The 21,186-nt window shown below is 44.5% G+C and overlaps 1 protein-coding gene across 1 annotated transcript in view; it reads left to right on the plus strand.

The window, feature by feature from the left end:
- The first annotated feature begins 7,141 nt into the window (after positions 1–7,141).
- zswim2 (zinc finger, SWIM-type containing 2) overlaps positions 7,142–21,186 on the plus strand; it is a 52,140-nt gene continuing 38,095 nt past the window's right edge. Inside the window, exons 1-4 of the mRNA XM_078551905.1 lie at positions 7,142–7,321; positions 11,056–11,132; positions 13,113–13,153; positions 15,412–15,625. Coding sequence (XP_078408031.1) covers positions 7,172–7,321; positions 11,056–11,132; positions 13,113–13,153; positions 15,412–15,625 — 482 coding nt within the window. The 5' untranslated portion in view covers positions 7,142–7,171. The remainder of the gene's footprint in view (positions 7,322–11,055; positions 11,133–13,112; positions 13,154–15,411; positions 15,626–21,186) is intronic.

Genomic DNA, 21,186 nt, shown 5'->3' on the forward strand with positions numbered 1-21,186 from the left:
GGGGGAAGGGGGTGAGGGGAGGGGGAAGGGAGAAGATGTGGGATGGGGGCATGAGGGGAGAGGAAGGGGGGTTGAGGGGAGAGGAGAGAGGGGATGAGGGGGGTATGAGGGAAGAGGGGGGATGATGGGAGAGGGGGGAAGGGGGTGAGGGGAGAGGGATGACTGGGGGCAAGGGGGTGCTGAGGGGGAAGGGAGAGGGTGGAAGGTGGGTGAGGGGGGATGAGGGGAGCGGGGGAGAAGAGGTGGTTAAGGGATAGAGGGTGCGTAGAGAATGGGGAGAGGAGAGGGGGGACAGCGGCGGTGGGGGGGAGGAGTGGGAGTTGGGGAAGAGGGGTAGAGGGGGGATGGGGGAGGGAGAGTTGGGGGATAGAGGAGTGGGGGGAGGCGTGGAGAGAGGAGTCTGGGGGAGGGGGAGAGAGAGGTGTGGGGAGGGGGAGAGAGAGGATTGGGGAGGGGGAAGGGGGAGAGAGGAGTGGGGAGGGAGTGGGAGAGCGGGAGGGAGAAGAGGGGGAGAGAGAGGTGGGTGGAGGGGGAGAGAGAGGAGTGGGAGGAGGGGGTAGAGAGGAGGGGGGGAGGAGTGGGATATGAGGGGGGAAGGGGGTAGAGGGTGCAGAGAGAGGGGAGGCGGGGGGGAGAGCAGGGAATGATAGGCGGGATGGGGGGGGAGGGGGATGGAGGTGAGAGGAGCGGGGTGGGGAGTGGGGGTAGGGGTGGAGAGAGGAGTGGGGAGGGAGTGGGGGAGGATGGGGGAGGAGGGGGGGAGAGAGGAGTGGGGAGGGAGTAGGGGGAGGGAGCAAGAGGAGTGGGGGAGGGGGTGAGAGGAGTGGGGGGAGGGGGTGAGAGGAGTGGGGAGGGAGTGGGGAGGGAGAGGTGGGTGGAAGGGGTGTGGGAGAGAGATGGGGAGAGAGAGGAGTGGGGGGAGGGGGAGAGAGAGGAGTTGGATGTGGTGGGAGAGAGCAGTGAGGAGCAGGGGGAGGTGGGAGAGAGTAGCAGGGGGAGGGGGGAGAGAGGAGCCGGGGGAGGGGGGAGAGAGGTGTGGGGAGGGAGTGCGGGTTGGGGAGAGAGGCGTTGGAAGGGAGTAGAGGGAGAGGAGTGGGGAGGTAGTGGGGAAGGGGGAGAGAGGAGCGAGGAGTGGGGGAGGGGGAGAGAGAAGTGGGGGGAGAGAGGAGTGGGGAGCTGGTGGGGGGAGGGGGGGAGAGAAGAGGGGCTGAGGGGGGAGAGGGGAGGGGGAGAGTGTGGTGTAAAGGGGGGAGAGAGGAATGGGGGAGAAAATGGGGGGGGAGAGAGTTGGGGGAGGGGAATAGAGTGGGGGGAAGGGGGAGTGGGGAGTGGGGGATGGGGAGAGAGGCGTGGGGAGAGAGTGTGGGGTGGGGGGAGAGAGGAGTGGGGAAAGAGTTAGGGGATGGGGGTAGAGTGGAGTGGGGAAAGAGTTGGAGGATGGGGGTAGAGAGGAGTGGGGGGGAGGGAAGACTGGGGAGAGAGTTGGGGGTGGGGGGGAAAGAGTGTGGGGAGGGGAGAGAGAGGGGATAGGGAAGGGGAGAGGGAAGGGAAGGGGAGAGGGAAGGGAGGGTGGAGATGGGACGGAATGGGGATCGATGGGAGAGAGAAGGGGGAGGGGCATAGGTGTGATGGGGAGGGAGGAGATACGAATGGGAGAGGTGGGAAAGAGAAGGGTGTAGGGGGGAGAGGCGGGGGGAGGGGGGAGAAGGGAGGGGGAGAGTGTGGTGGAAAGGGGGGAGAGAGGAATGGGGGGGAGAGAGTCAGGGGAGGGGGAGAGAGTGGGTGGAGGGGGGAGAGAGGAGTGGGGAGAGAATGGGGGAGGGGGGAGAGAGGAGTGGGGAGAGAGTTGGGGGTATGGGGAGCAAATGTGGGGAGTGGGGAGAGAGTGTGGGGAGGCAGAGAGCGGGGACGGGGGAGAGGGAAGGGAGGGTGGAGATGGGACGGGAGGGGGATAGATGGGAGAGAGAAGGGGGAGGGGAATAGTTGGGATGGGGAGGGAGGAGATGCGAGGGGGAGATGTGGGAGAGAGAAGGGAGGAGGAGAGAGAGGAGGGGGTAGGGGAGGCTAGAAAGTTGGGGAGAGATGGGGGAGAGGGGAGGGGGGAGAGAGTGGGAAGAGGGGAGGCAGGAAAGTTGGGGAGAGAGGAGGGGGAAGGGCAGGAGAGGGGGTGATGAGAAGGGAGGAGAAGAGAGGTGGGGAGAGGGGGAGAGTGGAGCGAGGAGAGATAAGGGAGAGGGGAGGGGGAGAGAGGGAGGAGAAGGGGAGAGGGGGTAAGGGGTGTGAGGGAGGTGGGAAGGGGTGAGGGGAGAGGAGGGAAATGGGGGGATGAGGGGAGAGGGGGGAGGGATGAGGGGGAAAGGGGGAGAGGGTGCAGAGAGAGTGGGGGGAGGCGGAATGGGGGGAGAGGAGTGGAGAGGGAGTGGGGGAGCGGGAGAGAGGAGGGGAGAGGGGGTAAGGGGCGTGATGGGGGAAGGGGGGTGAGGGAGGTGGGAAGGGGGTGAGGGGAGGTTGAAGTGGGGGATGAGGGGAGAGGGGGTGGAATAGGGGAAGGGGGGATGAGGGGGAAGGGGGGATGAGGGGAGAGGAGGAATGAGGGGAGGGGGGAAATGGGGGATGAGGGGAGGGGGGGAGGGATGAGGGGGGAAGGGGGAGAGGGTGCAGTGAGAGTGGGGGGAGGCGGAATGGGGGAGAGGAGTGGAGAGGGAGTGGGGGAGCGGGAGAGAGGAGGGGAGAGGGGGTAAGGGGCGTGAGGGGGGAAGGGGGGTGAGAGAGGTGGGAAGGGGGTGAGGGGAGGATGAAGTGGGGGGTGAGGGGAGAGGTGAGGGGAGAGGGGGTGGAATAGGGGAAGGGGGGATGAGGGGAGAGGAGGGATGAGGGGAGGGGGGAAATGGGGGATGAGGGGAGAGGGGCGAGGGGGAGAGTGTACAGAGAGAGTGGGGGGAGGCGGAATGGGGGAGAGGAGTGGAGAGGGAGTGGGGGAGCGGGTGAGAGAGGAGTGAGGGGGAGGGAGGAGTGGGGGGAAGGGGGGAGAGAAGAGTGGGGGAGGGGGGAAAAGGGGAGGGGGAGAGAGGGGGAGAGGGAATGGGGAAGAGAGGAGGGGGAGAGAGGGGGCAAGGGGGGAGGGGGAGAGAGGGGGGAGGAAGGAAAAGCGGAGGGAGGGAAGGGGGAAGAGGGGATGGGGTGAGGGGGAGAGAGGAAGAGGGGAGGGGGGAGTGCGGAAGAGGGGAGATGCCGGGAAGAGGGGAGTGGGGAGAGGAGTGGGGAGTGCGCAAGAGAGGGGAGGTGAGAGGGGGGAAAGAGTGGAGGGAAGGAAAGGGGAAGAGTGGAGTGGACGGAGGGGAAATAGGGGAGGGGTGGGAGGGAAGGGGAAGAGGGGACGGGGAAGAGGGGAGGAGAGGGGGAACGGGAAGGGAAGAGAGGAGGGGAGGTAGGAAAGTTATGGGGAGAGGGGGGTGATGGGGGAGGGGGAAGAGGGGAGGGGGAGAACAGGGAGAAAGAGGGGAAGAAGGGAGGGGAGGAGGAGGGGCGAGAGAGGTGGGAAGGGAAGGGGAGAAAGGTTGGTTAAGTGGAGGAGAGAGGGGAGTGGGAGAAAGGTGGGTTGAGGGGAGGTGTTAGGGGGGGTGGGGAGAGAGTGAGGGCAAGAGAAGGGGAGGGGATAGAGGGGGCGAGTGGAGGGGGGAGGTGGGAGGGGAGAGAAAAGTGGCAAGAGGAGGAGAGAGGGGGAGGTGGGAATTTTGGTGAGAGGAGGGGGAAGGGGGAGAGAGATGGGGAAGGAGGAGAGGGGAGACGGGAGGGGAAAGATGGAGGAGGGAGTGGGGGAGTGGGGAGAGGAGAGTGGAGAGGGGAGAGGCAAGAGGATGATGGGACACCTATTGCTGCAGCACCATCCTAAGGTGAAAACATGTAATGCCAGCATATCTTAATTAAGAGAATAAGTTAATGCCAGCAGAATATTGAATGTACGGCATGTCCAGCATTAATTGAGTTTTTGCAGTGAGCACCAGCTTAAAAAATATCATGTTGGAATCCTGCCCGACTCACAAAACTGCCTTGCCCCAGATCGAAATAATGAACGTGACGAGTTTCAGCTGATTAATCGCTTTTGCAACATTTCTTCAAGTTGAGCTTTTTTCCTAGGCACCCGGCCACCATTCGGCACGTTTTTAAAGTTTTGAAATTTTAAAAATTAATTCACTACGAAATTGATTAGTGTACACCAATGAAACCAATCATTTGTTCAGAATAGTTATTTGAAATAATGTTCAGTGATTTTATATCAGGTTACTCACAGGTGGTAGTCTCGACACTCATTAAAAATGCTTATTTTTCCGTAATAAACTCATTTTTAGCTGTATTAACAAAACTGTGCCAGGTTACTGCTCTTATTATCAATGAATATGTTTTGATGTAAGGGAAAAATACAAAGAAGTATGTTCTAAAGCACTGCCTGCTTACACTTTTTTATGGAAGATTTTATGTTTGCAGTTACACAAACGAGTTATGTGGAAAATTGAACCATAACTTTCACTTGGGAAAAACAGTGTAATTTCCAATGCAATTTGCTGAAATGTGTGCAATTGGAAACTAACACAACATCACCACCAATACCTTTGACTCTTCCACTGCTGCTAAATTTTCAGCCTTTTTGTCCAACATCCAGCACTGGATGAGCAGAAATTTACTCCATTAAATATTGGGAAGGCCAGAGCTACTGTCTTCAGTCCCCCTGACAAACTCCAATCCCTAGCTACTGATTCCATCCTTCTCCATGACAACAGTCTGAGGCTGAACCAGACTGTTCACAGTTTGACCCTGAGATGAGCTTCCGACCGCATATCGCTGGGTCGAAATCTTGGAACTCTCTTCCTAACAGCACTGTGGGTGTACCTACACCACATGGACTGCGGCAGTTCAAGAAGGCAGCTCACCACCACCTTCTCGAGGGCAATTAGGGATGGGTAATAAATTCTGGCCTAGCCGGCAATACCCACATCTCATGAATGATTTTTTTAAAAATCCATTCCATCACTGAGGTGGCCTATTTCCACCTCTGTAAATCATCCAACCACAACCATGCCTTCACTCATCTGCTGTTGAAATCCTAATCCATTTCTTTATTATCTCAAAACTTGACTGCTCCAACACACTCACAGCCAGCCTCCCATATTCCAACTCCAGAAGCTTAAGATCATCCAAAACTCTGCTACTCATGTCCTTACTCATGCCAAGTCCTATTCACCTATCACCACTGTGCTGACCTGCATTGGCTTCTGGTTAAGCAAAGCTTTGATCTTAAAATTTTCATCCTTCCTTTCAAATCCCTCCATGTTCTAACTCCTCCCTAACCCTGTAATCTCCAGCCCAGAACCCTACCAGATATTTACACTCATCTAAATCTGGCCTCTTGAGCATCCCTGATTTAATCGATCCCCCACTGGGACTGCCCACCTTCAGCTGCCTAAGCCCTAAGCACTGAAATTCTCTCCCTAAATCTCTATGCATTTCTACCTCTCCCCCTCCAGATACTCCTTAAAACTTAACTCTTTAACCAAGCTTTTGGCCATCTACCCTAATAACACCTTATGTAACTTGGTGTCAATTTTGCTTTATAATACTCCTTGGGTATTTTGTTATGTAAAAGGTGCTATATAAATACTAGTTATTGTTTCAGCTTGTAGTGCTACACATTCATCGATTGCCTGGTTTCTGCTGTATATATCTAATTGTCATCTATCATAAAATATATCTATATGTATAGTACATTTAATACCTATATAATACATTCTATACCTATATGATTTCCTAAAGTCTTACATCTGTCAAGTTTTTTTAAATTGTAAATTCCTATCTCTTTTAATGGAAACTGTATAAGTTTACCCTGCTGACACTACACTCTCCTTCAGTGGAGATGCTGCAGTGGCACCACTGGTGGGATGGTGCAATTACATTGATAAGTTTTCATTTATACAGTTTCCATCATAAATGTGGGCATAGGGACTTAATGGAAATATACAAATATGAATAGAATGTATGACTGTAAAAACCAGACTGAATTGTGTCTGTCTACCTTGTTCCAATTATCCCCAGCCCTCTAACTCCACTTCATCTAATGGCTACAATCCAAAGTCCCCATGTGCAACCCAACACGAAATCAACTAGCATATATAAATGATCTGAACTTGCAGTCAATGTAAAAATAAAAAGCATGGTTAACTGTAAAGAGAGTTTTAAGCGACAGGCTAGGACATTGGACAGGTAGATGGCAGATGAAATGTAATTGAAAATATCAGTTGGTATCATTTTGGGAGGAACAAGGAAAGAAAACACACAAAATGGTTAGATTTCAAAAGTAGCAGAGCAACAGACGCAAATCATTAATGTGGGAGAATAAACTCATAAATTTGTTTATTTAAAAAAAAGTGATCCCAGCTTTATAAGTGAGGCTAGAATACAAAAACAAAGAGGTAATTGTAAACATAGACAAATCATTCTGTACGCTGCAGTTAGAATCTTTTGTCCAATTTAAGGATATCAAATCAGTCAGTCACATTTCTAAAGAGAAAGCCACAAGGGTAAAAGAGGGTAGAAAGAGGGTAGAAACGCTTTGGACAATTGGAAGTTATATTGTTTAACTCACTGATTTGAGAAGTGTGGCATATTCTTTATTTTGTGCTATTACACAAAAATAATGTGTACTTATTGAATTAAGTGAGTCTAATGATAACTGCTATTCTATATACTCACCTTGTTGCAAAATAAAGCAGCTTATCAATTGCTATGAGGCTTTATCTTTCAGTGTTTTTTCAGTCAATTACTGAGGGAAAAATTGAGGAGGCACATGAGAACATATCCAAGAGACCGATCATTCATGTCAAAAAGTACTACTGTTCCACCCGAACGATACATTACTGTGCAAGTAGATATAGGACAGTGTGAAAATAAAACTAAGACTTATGGAGTGACTGATGCCTTGGAACTCAAGGTGGTATCTATAGAAAATTGTATACACCACTCAAGGTACAACTCGATTAATAACATTTAAATAAACCACTCTGAACCTTTGCTGTAAGTTAAAAAGAATTAACAGACATATGAGCATGAGGTGTATAGTTTCACCATTTATATCATTTTCTTTAGGTACTTGAGGTTACCTGAGCCTTACTTTCGCAACATGGCACGAGCAGCTCCATTGAGAAGAAGTGCAACTGATTTAGTTAGCTGGCATCAAGATCAAGCACTCAGTACAACAATATACATTCTGAGAGAATTAGGTCCGGTTGGATTTCTTCTTAAAGAAGAGGGTGTAGCTAAATATTTTAAAGTAAGTATGCAAAAATTAAGAAGAGTTCTGTTTTTATTTGGAACTGCTTCTATTATTTAATTTTTACCAATGAAAGTTCTCAGCATTTCTTCAGCTTTGAAATTTAGAGAATCATATGTTGTTTTCATTACTTATACAAAAGCATAAAACTCAAGCAAAAATTTACACTTCCATGTTTACCACTGCCCATAACACAAAATCTTCCTCAGAGTTGTATATATTCTTTGCCTTTGTCAAGAACATTTCAGATGTAAAGGTCCTGAGACAGTAGTTAGACTGGCTAACTCATTCCATTTCTAGTCCCCAAATTGTTATTCATCCTTTTCATATAGATGAGATGGCCAGAGCATGAAATAAATTCAGGATGGCTTTGCATTCAGGGTTCACAAGAAGGGGGACCTCTTTATTGGTCCCAGTTGATAAGAGCATAGATTTTACACGTACATAAAGCAAAAAATAAGTATGGAATTATTGCATTCCCAGTAGCGTAGAAATCTTATGTTTAACCAAAGGTTTGAATTCCTGTAGTTCCATTGTTAAAGTGCATGGAGCTGATTTTTGTTCCCATTTTTTAGCAGATGCAGAACAGTAATGGGACAAAAATCGCAGCATGGATCTATCTGCCTTGTTCCTACCAGTGCCTTGTCTTGCAGCAATTTTTGAGCAGCCCAATCCAGTGTTATTAACGGGTCTGAGAGGCTACACTAAAAATGTGGCAAAAACAGTTGTGGACTGAACCTGACTGCACAAAAAATTTCTCACTCTATTTCAGTCCCTCTATGACTGCCAATGAGGGATTGTCTCACTTTCCCTCACTTTAAACAATAATTTTCAGCTCAGCTCTTCAGGAGCTGCCAGATTTGTCGTCCCTTCTATTATCAGCGAGCTGTTTGTCAGTGCTCTTTCAGCGTTGGTCTGAATAATTTCAATCAAATTAAATCAATGGAATGAAAATTGGACAGACAGCCCATCCATTCTACCAGGCATTGAAGAAGGATATTTTAGTGTGTTATGTCTATGAGGTGAATGTCACTTTTCATGGTGAAATTCACGAGAGATATTTTTTATATTAGCTTGGAGTACTTTAGAATATTTATCTTCTAGTTTTAATAAATAAAAATGAATTACTTATCTTGGATCTGCAAGAATAGCAGTAGGTTGATAATTTGGATAGAATGAAATAGAATTTTACAGAACAGAAACAAGCCACACGTTTATGTTCCACACGAGCCTCCTCTTACCTAATTGATCTCACTCTATCAACATGTCCTTTTATTCCTTTCTCCTTCATGTAATTATTGAACTTCCCCTTAAATGAATTTATCCTATTTGCCTTAACCGCTTCAAAGGATACTGAATTCCACATTCTCACCATACTGGGTTAAACATGGCTGGTATTCTCCACTAACAGGGTACTGCCATCAAGCCAAAAAGATGTTCTGCCTACCATACAAATGAATTATGTAGTATATGAATTTCAACACCAATATGATTCTAGATATGTAGGCTGTACATCACAGCGACTGATGGATTGCATTTTTTTTTTAATTCATTCGCGGGATGTGGGCTTCGCTGGCTGGGCCAGCATTTATTGCCCATCCCTAGTTGCCCTTGAGAAGGTGATGGTGAGCTGCCTTCTTGAACTGCTGCAGTCCATGTGGTGTAGGTACACCCATAGTGCTGTTAGGAAGGGAGTTCCAGGATTTTGACCCAGCGGCATTGAAGGAATGGCGATATATTTCCAAGTCAGGATGGTGAGTGCCTTGAAGAGGAACTTCCAGGTGGTGGTGTTCCCATCTATCTGCTGCCCTTGTCCTTGTGGTTGTGGGTTTTGAAGGTGCTGTCGAAGGAGTCTTGGTGAATTCCTGCAGTGCATCTTGTAGACAGTACACACTGCTGCTACTGTGCAATGGTGGTGGAGGGAGTGAATGTTTGTGGATGTGGCGCTAATCACAAAAAATCCTATCAAATAGCACATCCTGTTTACAACAGACAGAGAACTGACCATACTCAACCAGCCCATGCTTACAAAACTCAGGACATAGGGCAGAATTTTCTGCCTGTCGGGCGGTCAGGCCCGGCCCAATCTCTGGCGGGCGGGGAGCCGATCCCTGCCGGAGAAGCGGGCCCCGTCACCATTTTACATGGGTGGGCCAATTAAGGCCCGCCCAGCGTGACGTCTGGAGGGAAGCGCTATGCGCTTCCTGTGTGGGCGGTGGGGGGGGGGGGGATTTCCCAAAAGCGAGAGTGCGCTCTTTCGCACATGCGCACAAAAGAGTGCACATCTCCCTGAGGCTAAGTGCTGCCTCAGGGAGATCGCTGAAACTTTGAAAAATAGAAAAAAAATATTCCCTAACATGTCCCCCTCTTGAGATGGGACATGTTCATAATTTACATAATAACTTTATTGAACTTTTTAAAACCCTGCATGAAACCTCATCCCGCCGGTGGATGAGGTTTCATGTTTTTTCTATTTGCCACCGGGGCTCCTGGCCTGCCCACCAACCTTAAGGTTGGATGGGCAGGTCCTTTAATCATATAATTGATCCTGTCAATGGCCTCAATTGGCCATTGGCAAGTCGGCGGGCCCGCAGCTGATTTTTCTGCAGGCCCACCTTCCTGAAAATTTAAATGGGCCGGGATGACGTCGGGGGTTCCGCCCGACGTCATCCTGTGTCATTTTACGTGTCGGCGAGCTGGCCCCGCCCCCTGCTCGCCAACAGCAAAATTCTGCCCATAGTGTCAACATTAGATGTGATTCTGCAATTGGACACCACTTTTAACAGTCACAGATTGCAACTCTTTCGAGTACAATCACAGTTCTTGGTTTCCAGGAGTGGGACATGAACCCACAACCTTCTGATTCAAAGGCGAGGGTGCTATGAACTGAGCCACAGCTGACACCTCCCTATGGACACCACTTGCTGAACGATCCTGAGTGTGTTACAAATTACACTAACAACCAATTTAAGATTATCAGTTGGGCACAGTGTGTGGCTCACTTAAGCTACATGTATCCATATGTGTGGCCCTGGGTTCTGCACACACAAAGTACTTTTTTCACCTTTCTCAATTCAACAAAAGCATGGGGGACAACTGTTCCCTGGTGCATTCCCCCTGGCAATGCATCAACCAGTCAGACTCCACTTGCCAAGCAATCAGCACCATTTTCTCAAGCAGTATAAATTGTTGTTCCCTTTAAAATTCAGCATTCTTGCATCAGTCCCAAACAGTGTAAACCGAAAAACCGTGACAGTATCTCTTTTTTTTTTCACCAATTCTTAGGTGTCAAATTTGGAAATGTAGGGTGGAATTTTCCAGCCCCCCCTCCCCCCCACAGTGGGTTCACCTGCAGCAGAGCTGGCGAGCCATTGAAATCCCTGTTCATGTCGACAGGACCGGAACATCCCGCTGGGGTGAAAGGATAGGAGAATTCCACCCGTAGAGTATATGAAAAATGCTGATGACACTAAACAGGCAATTAAACAAATAAACAAGAATAAATAATGCATTTAATTAGAGAACACATTTTTCTTTTCTTTAAAATGAGTTATTAGATTATTACTTAAAGTCATGAAATAACAAGTCAGGATTCAGTAGCAATGTAATTACCACCTGTAGAAATAAAGAGGAAGAAATCTGTATTTGCAAAACTCTACATGCACAGGCATAGTGCTGGCTATGTGTAGAAATATGGAGCTACACTAATTTCAATTATTTTTATTCCCTGGAAGGTGAATATAGGAAATCTTCACAACTGCAGCTGTTCCAACTTTGTCAAAGAAAAGGACCTCTGTAAACACATTTGCTGGTGAATTAATTTTCCTGTATGGTTTTTGATTCATGGAACAAATTTCTGAATTTTAAGAATGCCACACTGTTTTAGTCTGGAGTCTTGTAGGTGGTAGATCAAGCTGCTCGCCATAATTTGGATCGTGTTGTCAGTTTACTGTTAAGAGTAGCTCTTAATAGTCTTCAATACAATGGGAGATTGATTGGCCCATGTGCATCTTCAGAAGAACACAGCTCTCATTGACTGGCCCATTGGGACTGGTGTTTTGAGGAAAATTGCAGTTAAGTTTAACCACTGAAAGGCGAAGAAAGGACAGAACACAATAATAGTCATGCAAATACATTTTGAAAAGCAAAAGAGCCCAACTATTTTAGGCATGTCAGCTCAAAGTTGAAAGTGAATAAGTTCTACTATCTTCTCACAATTAATGTAAAAAAAAATTCTGTCAATAATATTTGTTTTATTTTAACTGAGTATGAATTGGCTAAGATTTTGGCATTGCTTTGGGGTTTGTTTAATTGAATTGTAAGTACTTTTGCTTTTAATTCTAATGATTTTAGTGTTTTACTTTTGAAGTATTTAGAGAGCCACAAAATTGTTCATATTCTAGGAGAATTTAGCGTGCTGATTGTGCACAGTCGATTCTCATTGTAGCTCCAGAAAAGTAATGATATATTTGCATGAAATCATTTCAATGAAGAATTGCACAAATTCCACACATTTGCATTATAATTAAAGACAAAGGAAAGTGTGTGGAAGAGGGAAATGCTTTCTGTAGAAAATACTTTGCTTTCTCTTACCACCCATTTTGGACCTGTTTCTCATCAGGGATCTGCTCAGCAAATGTCATCAGCACAAGTGGCTGATCAGCATCTTTTCTCTTTCCTGGATGTTAATTGGAAAGTGTCTGAGCCAGGAAAATTCAGCACTAATTGAGCACTGATGTGTATTTGGCCAGTACTGAACTTTCCCAGCATAGGCACCTCCCAATCTGCATTTAGGAAAGGAAAGGATGTCAGCCAGTGCTCTTTCCCAAAGAGACACCATTAGTCATATAGCTGATGTTATCTGAGTCACTCTTTAATGAAAGGGAAAATTTGGAATGGGTCTCCATACCACAAGCAAGAAGCATATCAAATATCTTAACTAATTAGATCATAATGACAATTAGATGGAAGGGAAACACTTTATATTCTGAGTACTCCCTTTGCGCTTCTCTTTTCACAAACTTAAGCTGTAAAAATATAATTAGTAGGTTAATAAAAACATCATTGAGTATGTGAAAATACTGCTTATCTGTTGCAAGCTTATCCAGCGAGTAGTTCGGCCAAACAGATTAGCCAACAATGTCTTCACATAAAGGATCATGAATCTTTGTAATTGCCTACCCCAAAGAGTTGTGAATGCTCTATCGTTGGCTATACTTAAGGCTGAGAAGACAGATTTTTGATCTGTCAGGGAATCAAGGGATATGAGACAGGGGCAGAGAAGTGCAGTTGAGGCAGAAGATCAGCTATGATCACATTAAATGGTGGAGCAGGCCCAAGGAGCCGCATGGTCTTCTCCTTCTCCTATTTCTTATGTCCAAGTGTAGTCTCCATTTTTTGCTGAGTTGGCTGATCACAGCTGAGATGTTAGAAGGGGGTTATGTATGTTCTTGGTACCCTGGGTTAAAGAAAGGTAAATCAGTCTTGGTTTCTCTTCCTTATTGCTAATCATGAATCACTGTTGGTACACATGCATGGAGTGCAAGTGTTGCCCACTGCCGTTAAATACCCTGCCAACACTCCCTATTAAGGCTTGCACATGAATAATGGCCAAGTGAACAATGTACTTGGACGCCATGAGCACTTTGAATCATTCCCCAGCAAGGAGTTAACCCATTCAAAATATAAGATAAAATGAGAAAACAGAGCTTTAAAATACTGCCCCTGGTTATTTTGAAATTGACATTTTGCTACTTTTGGGTATATTTTAACTTATTTTCTTTTCAACCAGGATTTTGTTAAAGAAGTTCAGGCTACCACGTGGTCATGAATGTAAGTTTTATAATTCAGTTCTTCAGTTATAGAATTGAAGATTTTGGTATATTGCTTGGGTTTAAGTTTAATCGTACTTAATGGAATAGTCTAAGCTTCTCTTTCAAACTGAAATAAATAGAGCTCACCAGGACTTCTAAGAATCTAATATGTTTCATTTTAATTACATTCTTACATTTTAAGATAACCTATATATAGATTTCATCTATAATAGTTGCTCTCATCCAAATATTTTCCATTCACTGATAACCTAGCACCCTGTAATCACTTTCCTTGCTTTTCAGCAAAGGGCACATTATTACAACTTGCTGATTCATCTGATGGCCATTTTGAAGGCAATAACTCAGGAAAAGTGTGCCGTCTGCAGACACAGTGTACTTGTGATATCCTGTAGAAATTAACTTTTATCAACAAAAAAAGTTGAACATACAAGGGAGTAATAAGATTCCTTTGCTTTACTGCAAGGTCCCACATATTTAAATTTATAGGGCAGCTTGGATTATTATATAGTTTTTCACTTTTATATGATCAAAAATTATTTTAAAAGCTTTGGAGTTCCGCACTATAATTTTATCTTCAGAGCTTTCATTGTAATCAAATGATGGAAAAATACTAACTTGTGGCTAATGCTGGCAGAATGCTTTTGTTTAACATTGTACCTTAATTGTTTTCATACTTATTGCATCGTGTATTATCCAATGTCATGTAGAGTGCATCATGGTCATCTAATATAAATCTGGTTGATAAATGATTCTTAAATCTTTCAACAGTGAAACCGTTCATGTATCAATATATATGTCTGCTTTTGACTGAACATTGGAAGGTCCCTTTTATACCCCAGGCTATAAAAAGCTGGATATAATCAACCTACAGATTCAGTGACAGGTACCTAGACGGCATTGGAAGTGTGCGCCTACCTGCTCCTTTGGGAATGAGGTCTTGTTCCAGCAGTGACTGCCATGAGAACCTGCGCCTCTTAAGGCACTGGTGCTCAGACATGTTGAGAGAGCTGACTCTCTGCCTGTAGACTCTGTGTTGGGGGTCTCGCTTCCTGCCAGCTGGATCTCAGTGTCCATCCCATCTATCCTTTGGAGGGGCATGTGGTTGAGAGAAGGCAACTGGTGCTGCTGCTGGTGTTGCTCCTGCTGCTGCTAGAGCTTTTGGTAGTGGTGTGGCCTCTGCTCTTAATCCTCAGCAGAAGTGTAAGGTGGAGCTTCATCAGCTACTCACATGCAGTGTTGAAGGCAGGTAGCAGGGAAGTGCAGCTGAAGGTGAATGAAACAGGTAAAGTGCCTTCCAAGAAGTTGGCAATCATCTGTCAAGTAGTGAGAGCACTCTCTGAGAAGAAGTGCTTTGAACACCAGCATGTCAATGGCTAGGACTGGAGCTGTTAAGTATAACTCATCAAAGTTTTCCCAGCTTGTCATTTTCACTGAAGAAGCTTCTCCCACTGTACACTTGCCTCAGTGACTTGGCTAGGCAGAACTGCATGGAAGCTGTGCACTGGAAAGAAGGAATTCTTGGTAAAATTGGCATTTTTAATCACCTCAGCTGCTTTCCCACCACACTCACTTTCTTCCCCACTGGACTCTCAACCTTCATAGGAAAAGACGCAACAGGGCAAGATCACATCAGGGTCCTGACCCGATTCCAATCTCCAGCACTTCCACCCAGCACACTCCAGAAGCTGCCTCCATCTGACTGTAAAAATTCTGCCCTGTGTGTCTGCACTTAATAGCTATACAGTTAATTCTACAGTGTTTTTTCCTTTATGACCTCCTGAATTGAGTCTCACAATGTTACAATTTGCTTTGCTTTACTTTATTGAAAATGTCAGTTCTTTTTGGACTTCCCTTTGGTGTAACTAAAAAAACTAATACAAATGAAAATGAGTTTAAAATATGCTTCAATAGCTCCTCCACTGGTTCATTTGGTAGTAGCAATATGCAGCTGAGCGAAACAGATCATAAAGTTCAGGTTGTGCTGAGTCTGCTTATCAAAACTAGAGCAGCTAAGTACAGTGATTTTGAATTGGGAAGGGAAAATCAACTGGGGTTCCTGTTGCTAATCCCTATTCATAACTTTGACTTGATATTGGTGCTATAATTGCATGAACAAGGTATGGAAAGGTAAAGCAGCATTATATGACTTGTTATATAACAAGTCATATAATGTTGCTTTAAATATAATTGTAGATTTATGATAGTTCCATAAGTGTTAGAGTGAATGTGTAATTTCTGGGTCTCCACTCCTTTCAGACTCTTTCCAACTTGGCCTTGTGGACCGAGAAATTGAAATATTGCTGGACAGTCTTCATACAGAGCAGACAGTGCAGCCACCCACCAGCAAGATAAAGCAAGATGATGAAGAAATAGCTGGAGCTGTATGCCAGAAGGAAATTGATCCAGAAGATGTCTGCCCTATTTGTCAGGAAGAACTATTGAAAAAGAAACAACCTGTAACATATTGCAGGTCAGACTATTAGAAATACCAGATTACCTTTTTGAACAGACAAACGGAATGAGAAAGAAAATAAACTGTTCAAAAAAAGCTTGCAAAAGATTGTTTAATCAACAAGGGGAAAATTAAGTATTTTGACAGTTTCTTAAACTCAGACATTTGTGATAACCCAGAGGACAGATATGTCGAGTGCTGCATATTTGCATATTATGCACAGAACTGTCAGCATGGGGAAAGTGTATAAGAATATTATTTATGGTCAACGAGAGTTAAAGTATCACTTCTATGCTTTCCTCCTTCACCAATCATGGCACAGCAGAGTTTAAAATAAGCATAACTAATCATAGTAAATGGTATATTTATTCAATGTGACTTTATAAATTCTCAATTTGGTTTATTCAAAAATGGCTGTTTAATATTTTGTGGGGAGAATCTTTGGCTCGGCAAGCGGGGACAGGGCCCGCTTGCCGAAGCATAAAATGACACGGGGTGACGTCGGGCGTGCGTCCTGACGTCACCATGTGTCATTTAGATTTTCAGTTCGGCGAGCACAAAGCCGACTCAGCTGCGCGCCCGCCAAACTGTCAAAGGCCTATTGAGGCCATTTAACTAACAAAATAATTAACGGAGCTGCCCGTCTAACCTTAAGGTTGGCAGGCAGGCGAAGAGCCCAGGTGACCTTCGCATTTTTCATGGAACCTCATCCAAGGGCAGGATGAGGTTTCATGAATGATTTTAAATTTTCTCAAAAATTTTTATTGAAATTAATGCACATGTCCCAACTCATGTGACAGTTTCACATGAAGGGACATGTCATAAAAAATTTTTCAACACTTTATTGAACTGGTAAAACTTAAAACTAATCTCCCCGAGGCACCTCTATGCGCAAAAGAGCGCCCTCCCAATTCAGGGAACCCCCCCACCACCTGCATAGGGAGCACGTCATACTGGGTGGGCCTTAATTGGCCTGCCCATGTAAAATGGCGGCGCGGATCCAATTGAGGGCACTGATTGGGTCTGCGCCTGTCCCCGGACAACCCCCCCCGGGGGGAAAATTCTACCCCATGAATATATAAACCCTTTCCTTTCTGCATATTCCAGTGGTGGCCCTTATAGTTATGTTGGGTGAGTGGAATTACAATTTATTATTTTATGACACTGCTCCATAATCTTGCTTCATTGACCTCTAAAATAAATAGGAGACTCGAAGAAGTTAATTCACAGATGGCTTTTAGCAGAACAATTAATCCATACCAAACAAGGAAAGTCATAGGTTTGATTGCTGGTCTGTGATGAGCTGAAAGGTAATGCAGTAGAAACACTACAGTTGAGTTCACCATACTTGATCTAATCTTCTGGCTGAAGAAACTGGTAATTAAGTTAGTCAGGGTTCTCTCCCTCGCTTGGTATCCATTTTCCCATGCTGGACATTATAGACGTTTGGAGAGGCTGAGACTGGTCTCAGCTGTGATGCATCACACAATCATGTAGCTTGCTGCTCAATGTTCATTGTAGGGGCTGATACATGAAGAAAGGCAATTTGGCTGAGACACTAAAAGTAATATTTACATAACTATTTTGCTCCTATAACACCATTAACTTTAACATCATGTTTTGAATGTATAGCTTTCATTTCTAAATCATAGTTCGATCACAGTATTCTCCATTGGTTAATACTGACTGATACTTAACTGCACCTTGGTTAAGTGGCTCAGCGAACAGTCTTCATATTTAATTAACATTGGAGATACAGATAGGTGGTTTGTCCACTGCTACCTAACAGAGGTTATTGATTCTATTAGTGAAACATTAGAAGATAATTGAGCTCTAATTGTAGCTTCTAATGAAAAATGAAATTAGTTGAAACTGAAGTTAACAAGAGCATTGCAATGCTTTCAATGTACCTATATTAGAAAAGCTTGGTATTTGATTACTTTGTCACTGAAAATAAATGTCAGTGCTGAATGTTTCAAATTCACAGGACTGACGAATATTCTTATTCCCGAGTATGTGCAACATGATAGTTATGCACACTATTAGTCATCATGAGACACTGACAATGCATTAAAGAAAGGGATTAATCTCATGCAATTTATGTACAAGATGCACTTAATTGTTTATTTGAAAGCAAGTGAATAGCTATCTAAATTCTACTTCCTCTACCACTTGAGAAAGCAGGGATCTGCAAGGGGCACAGTGGGCTTGTCGCTCTTGACAAACTTTAATAGTAGCAAGGGGTTAACAGGAATGTCAGCTGTTTGCTGCTGTTATACATTTAATGTTGGTATGCAACCATAAAGCTCTTTTAAAGGTTTTCAATTCAAAATTTAAAAAAATTAGCTGCACACAATATGCAATGTGAAACATGAGTGGTAGATTGCCATCTCTTTCAGATGGTGTCACTATCAATGCTGTATACGATGCAGTCACTGCCAGTATGTTGCTCTGCATGTTTAATATAAATGCATTGTAAATGCTGTCTTAAGAACATAAGAAACAGGAACAAGGGTAGACCATTCAGTTACCTCTGCCTTAAAAATATTCAATGACCCCGCCTCCACCACCTTCTGAAGCAGAGAATTCCAAAGTCGCACAACTCTCTGAAAGAAAAAAAATCCCCTCATCTGTGCTAAGAGGCCAACCCCTAATTTTTAAACAGTGCCCCCTAGGTCTGGACTCACCCACAAGAGGAAACATCCTTTCAACGCCCACCTTGTCAAGGTCGTTTAGGATCTCGTATACTTCAATCAAATCAACCCTCAATCTTCTAAACTTTAGTGGAAACAGGCCCAGTCTGTCCAGCCTTTCCTCATAAGACGACCCACTCATTCCAAGTATCAATCTAGTAAACCTCCTCTGAACCCCTCCAATGCATTTAGATCCTTCCTTAAATAAGGAGAGCAAAACTGCACACGATATTCGAGGTGCGGTCTCACCAATGCCCTGCATAACTGAGGCATAACATCCTTACTTTTATGTTCAATTCCTCTCGTAATAAAGGATAACATTCCATTAGCCTTCTTAATTGCTTGCTGTACCTGCATACTAACCTTTTGTGACTCATGCACTAGAACACCTAGATCCCTCTGTACCTCAGAATTATGCAGCCTTTCTCGATTTAAGTAATACTCTGCTTTTTTATTCTTCCTGCCAAAGTGAACAACTTCACATTTTCCCACATTAAACTCCATTTGCCAGATCTTTGCTCACTCACTCAACCTATCTGTATCTACCTGCAACCTCCTCATGTCCTCTTCACAACATACTTTCCGACCTATCTTTGTGTCATCTGCTAATTTAGCTACCATGTTTTTGCTCCCCTCATCTAAGTCATTGATGTAAATTTTAAAAAGTTGAGGCCCTAACACAGACCCCTGTGGTTCTCCACTCATCACATCCTGCCAATCTGAAAAAGACCCATTTATACATGCTCTCTGCTTTCTGCCAGCTGACCTATCTTCTATCCAAGCTAATATGTTACCCACTACACCATGTGCTTTTATTTCTGTGATAACCTTGATGTGGCACCTTATCAAATGCCTTATGGAAATCCAAGTACAGTATGTCTACAGGCTCCCCTTTATCCACTACGCATGTTACTCCTTCACTGATACTGGCCAACAGGAAACTGGTACTGATGCCAGAATAAATCGGCATTAGGATATTTATTTAACATAACCTGACATTTTTAATTTGCAGTATTGGAAATTCTCAGTTAAATTTTGTTGATTTCAAACCTTTGTAACAATTTTGTACTTAAAATTTTGAGTTGACTTACCTGACCCACAAACTTCCTGGCCCTGCATGAACCTGGAGAATTGTTGAAACTGTAAATCGGCACACTATTTTTAATTGTAGGTGATTTAAATCAATCTTTAAATTAAATATGAAAACATGTCCTTATCCCAGCAGCACCTGTGAGAACAATAACATGTTTCTAAGTATGGCTGTTGTTGTAATATGGTGTCATCTATGGTGATTCATTGATGAGATCCTGCAGAGTTGTATGTTTAAACACGAACCTTTTATTGTTAGTCTTTAACTATTTAAAGATCCAAGGTATGGTCAGGCATGGAGCTGTTACCTCCATGCAGGCTGGTTCCAGTGTTCTCTCTAAATTGTTCTCTCAGTCTATTACGTACCTCTATACAGCGTACCATGGGTGGTGCTATTCTCCAGTCCCGCATTAACCCTTGCTCTACCAAACACCTTTACATTACAGTGGCATGCAGGCACATATAACATCATACAACTTCCTTCTCTTAAGAAAATTTTTCACCCTTTCAATGGAGTGTAAGAATACAATCTTTACTTGCAATCCCTGCTCCCCCGCCTCAAGTCTCTCATGTTATAAATTCAGATGGCCTTGAGGCTTGACAGTTCTTCCACATCTCAGTCTGTCACTTTGGGAGGAATTGTAATAGTACTCTGTGTTTCTGGTACTTGGCTATCTCCATTTGATTCATTTTTTTGAGTTGAGTTTCTCTTTATTAACACCCCTTCTTCTTTTGGATGCTGTGGGTTTGTCCTGTTCCTTTCAAAGGAAATGTGCACTCTGTTCATTCCCAGAGTGGACTCAAATTTTTCTTTTCAGTGGTGTCCTCCAGGTTCTTGCTAAATCTATACATTGCGCAAATGGAACCTTCATTTCCATTGTTTCACTATCTCTGCCAAACATTTGTTTGCTGTTTTATTTTCAAACCATTTTGCAAGCTTTTGAATCTTTTCATTCAGCTCAATGATTCTCAGTACATCTGAGACATCCTATGCTCTTTCTTTTTCTACTTCCTTGCACTTCAGTGTCGGATTTACATTTTCCGATCTTTTTTCTGTCTTTTCTTTTTCTTTCTGCAACAGAACTTTGTCCTTGTCCTTCATCTTGGTTTCACTTTGGCCAGGTCTGTCTCCAGCAAAGTCTTAACCTGTTTCAGTTCTGTACTTGTGCAATTCATGGCTTCATTATCCGCTTGCAGTTTGGAAAGTTCGACAGCTTTTCCTTTCAATGCCTCCTCTATTATATTCAACTGCTTTGTCAGCTCTTAAGTCTGTTTCTTGTAGCTTTCAGATTCCTGCTGGAGTATTGAACATTGCTGAGTCTTCTCTGCCAGCTGGTTTGTCAGTTTGTTCAGAGCGACATTAAATTCATTTTGCTTCTCTTTGGAATTTTCCAGAGGAATAAGCTTTGACCTGAGGAATCCTTGTAGTATGTAAAGGTCTTTCAACAGTTTTTCCTTTTCTTTGTGAAACTCGCTTGCTTCCTCTTGAGTTTTCCTGTCAGTCAGCATAGTCTCCTCGAATCTCTTCTGCTGTGCTTCCATTCAACTGTTGAAAACAGTCTTCGTTTCATCATGTTGCAGAATGCTTATGCATTCCTTTTGCATCTGATCTTGAAGGACAATCAGTTGTTCTTTCAGCTGTTTATTTTCTTGTTGACCTCTTGCCAACTCACTCTGGGCTTCAGTGCATCGTTTCATTGCTGCTGATGGTTCCAACCTAGCTTTTGCTGAAGTAATATTCAACATCCTCTGTAGCTCCCCGTGTCTTTCCATGGCTACATATTGATTCTTCAAGGA

Source organism: Cetorhinus maximus, chromosome 11 (assembly GCF_964194155.1).
Source record: "Cetorhinus maximus chromosome 11, sCetMax3.hap1.1, whole genome shotgun sequence".
Taxonomy (NCBI): Eukaryota; Metazoa; Chordata; class Chondrichthyes; order Lamniformes; family Cetorhinidae; genus Cetorhinus; species Cetorhinus maximus.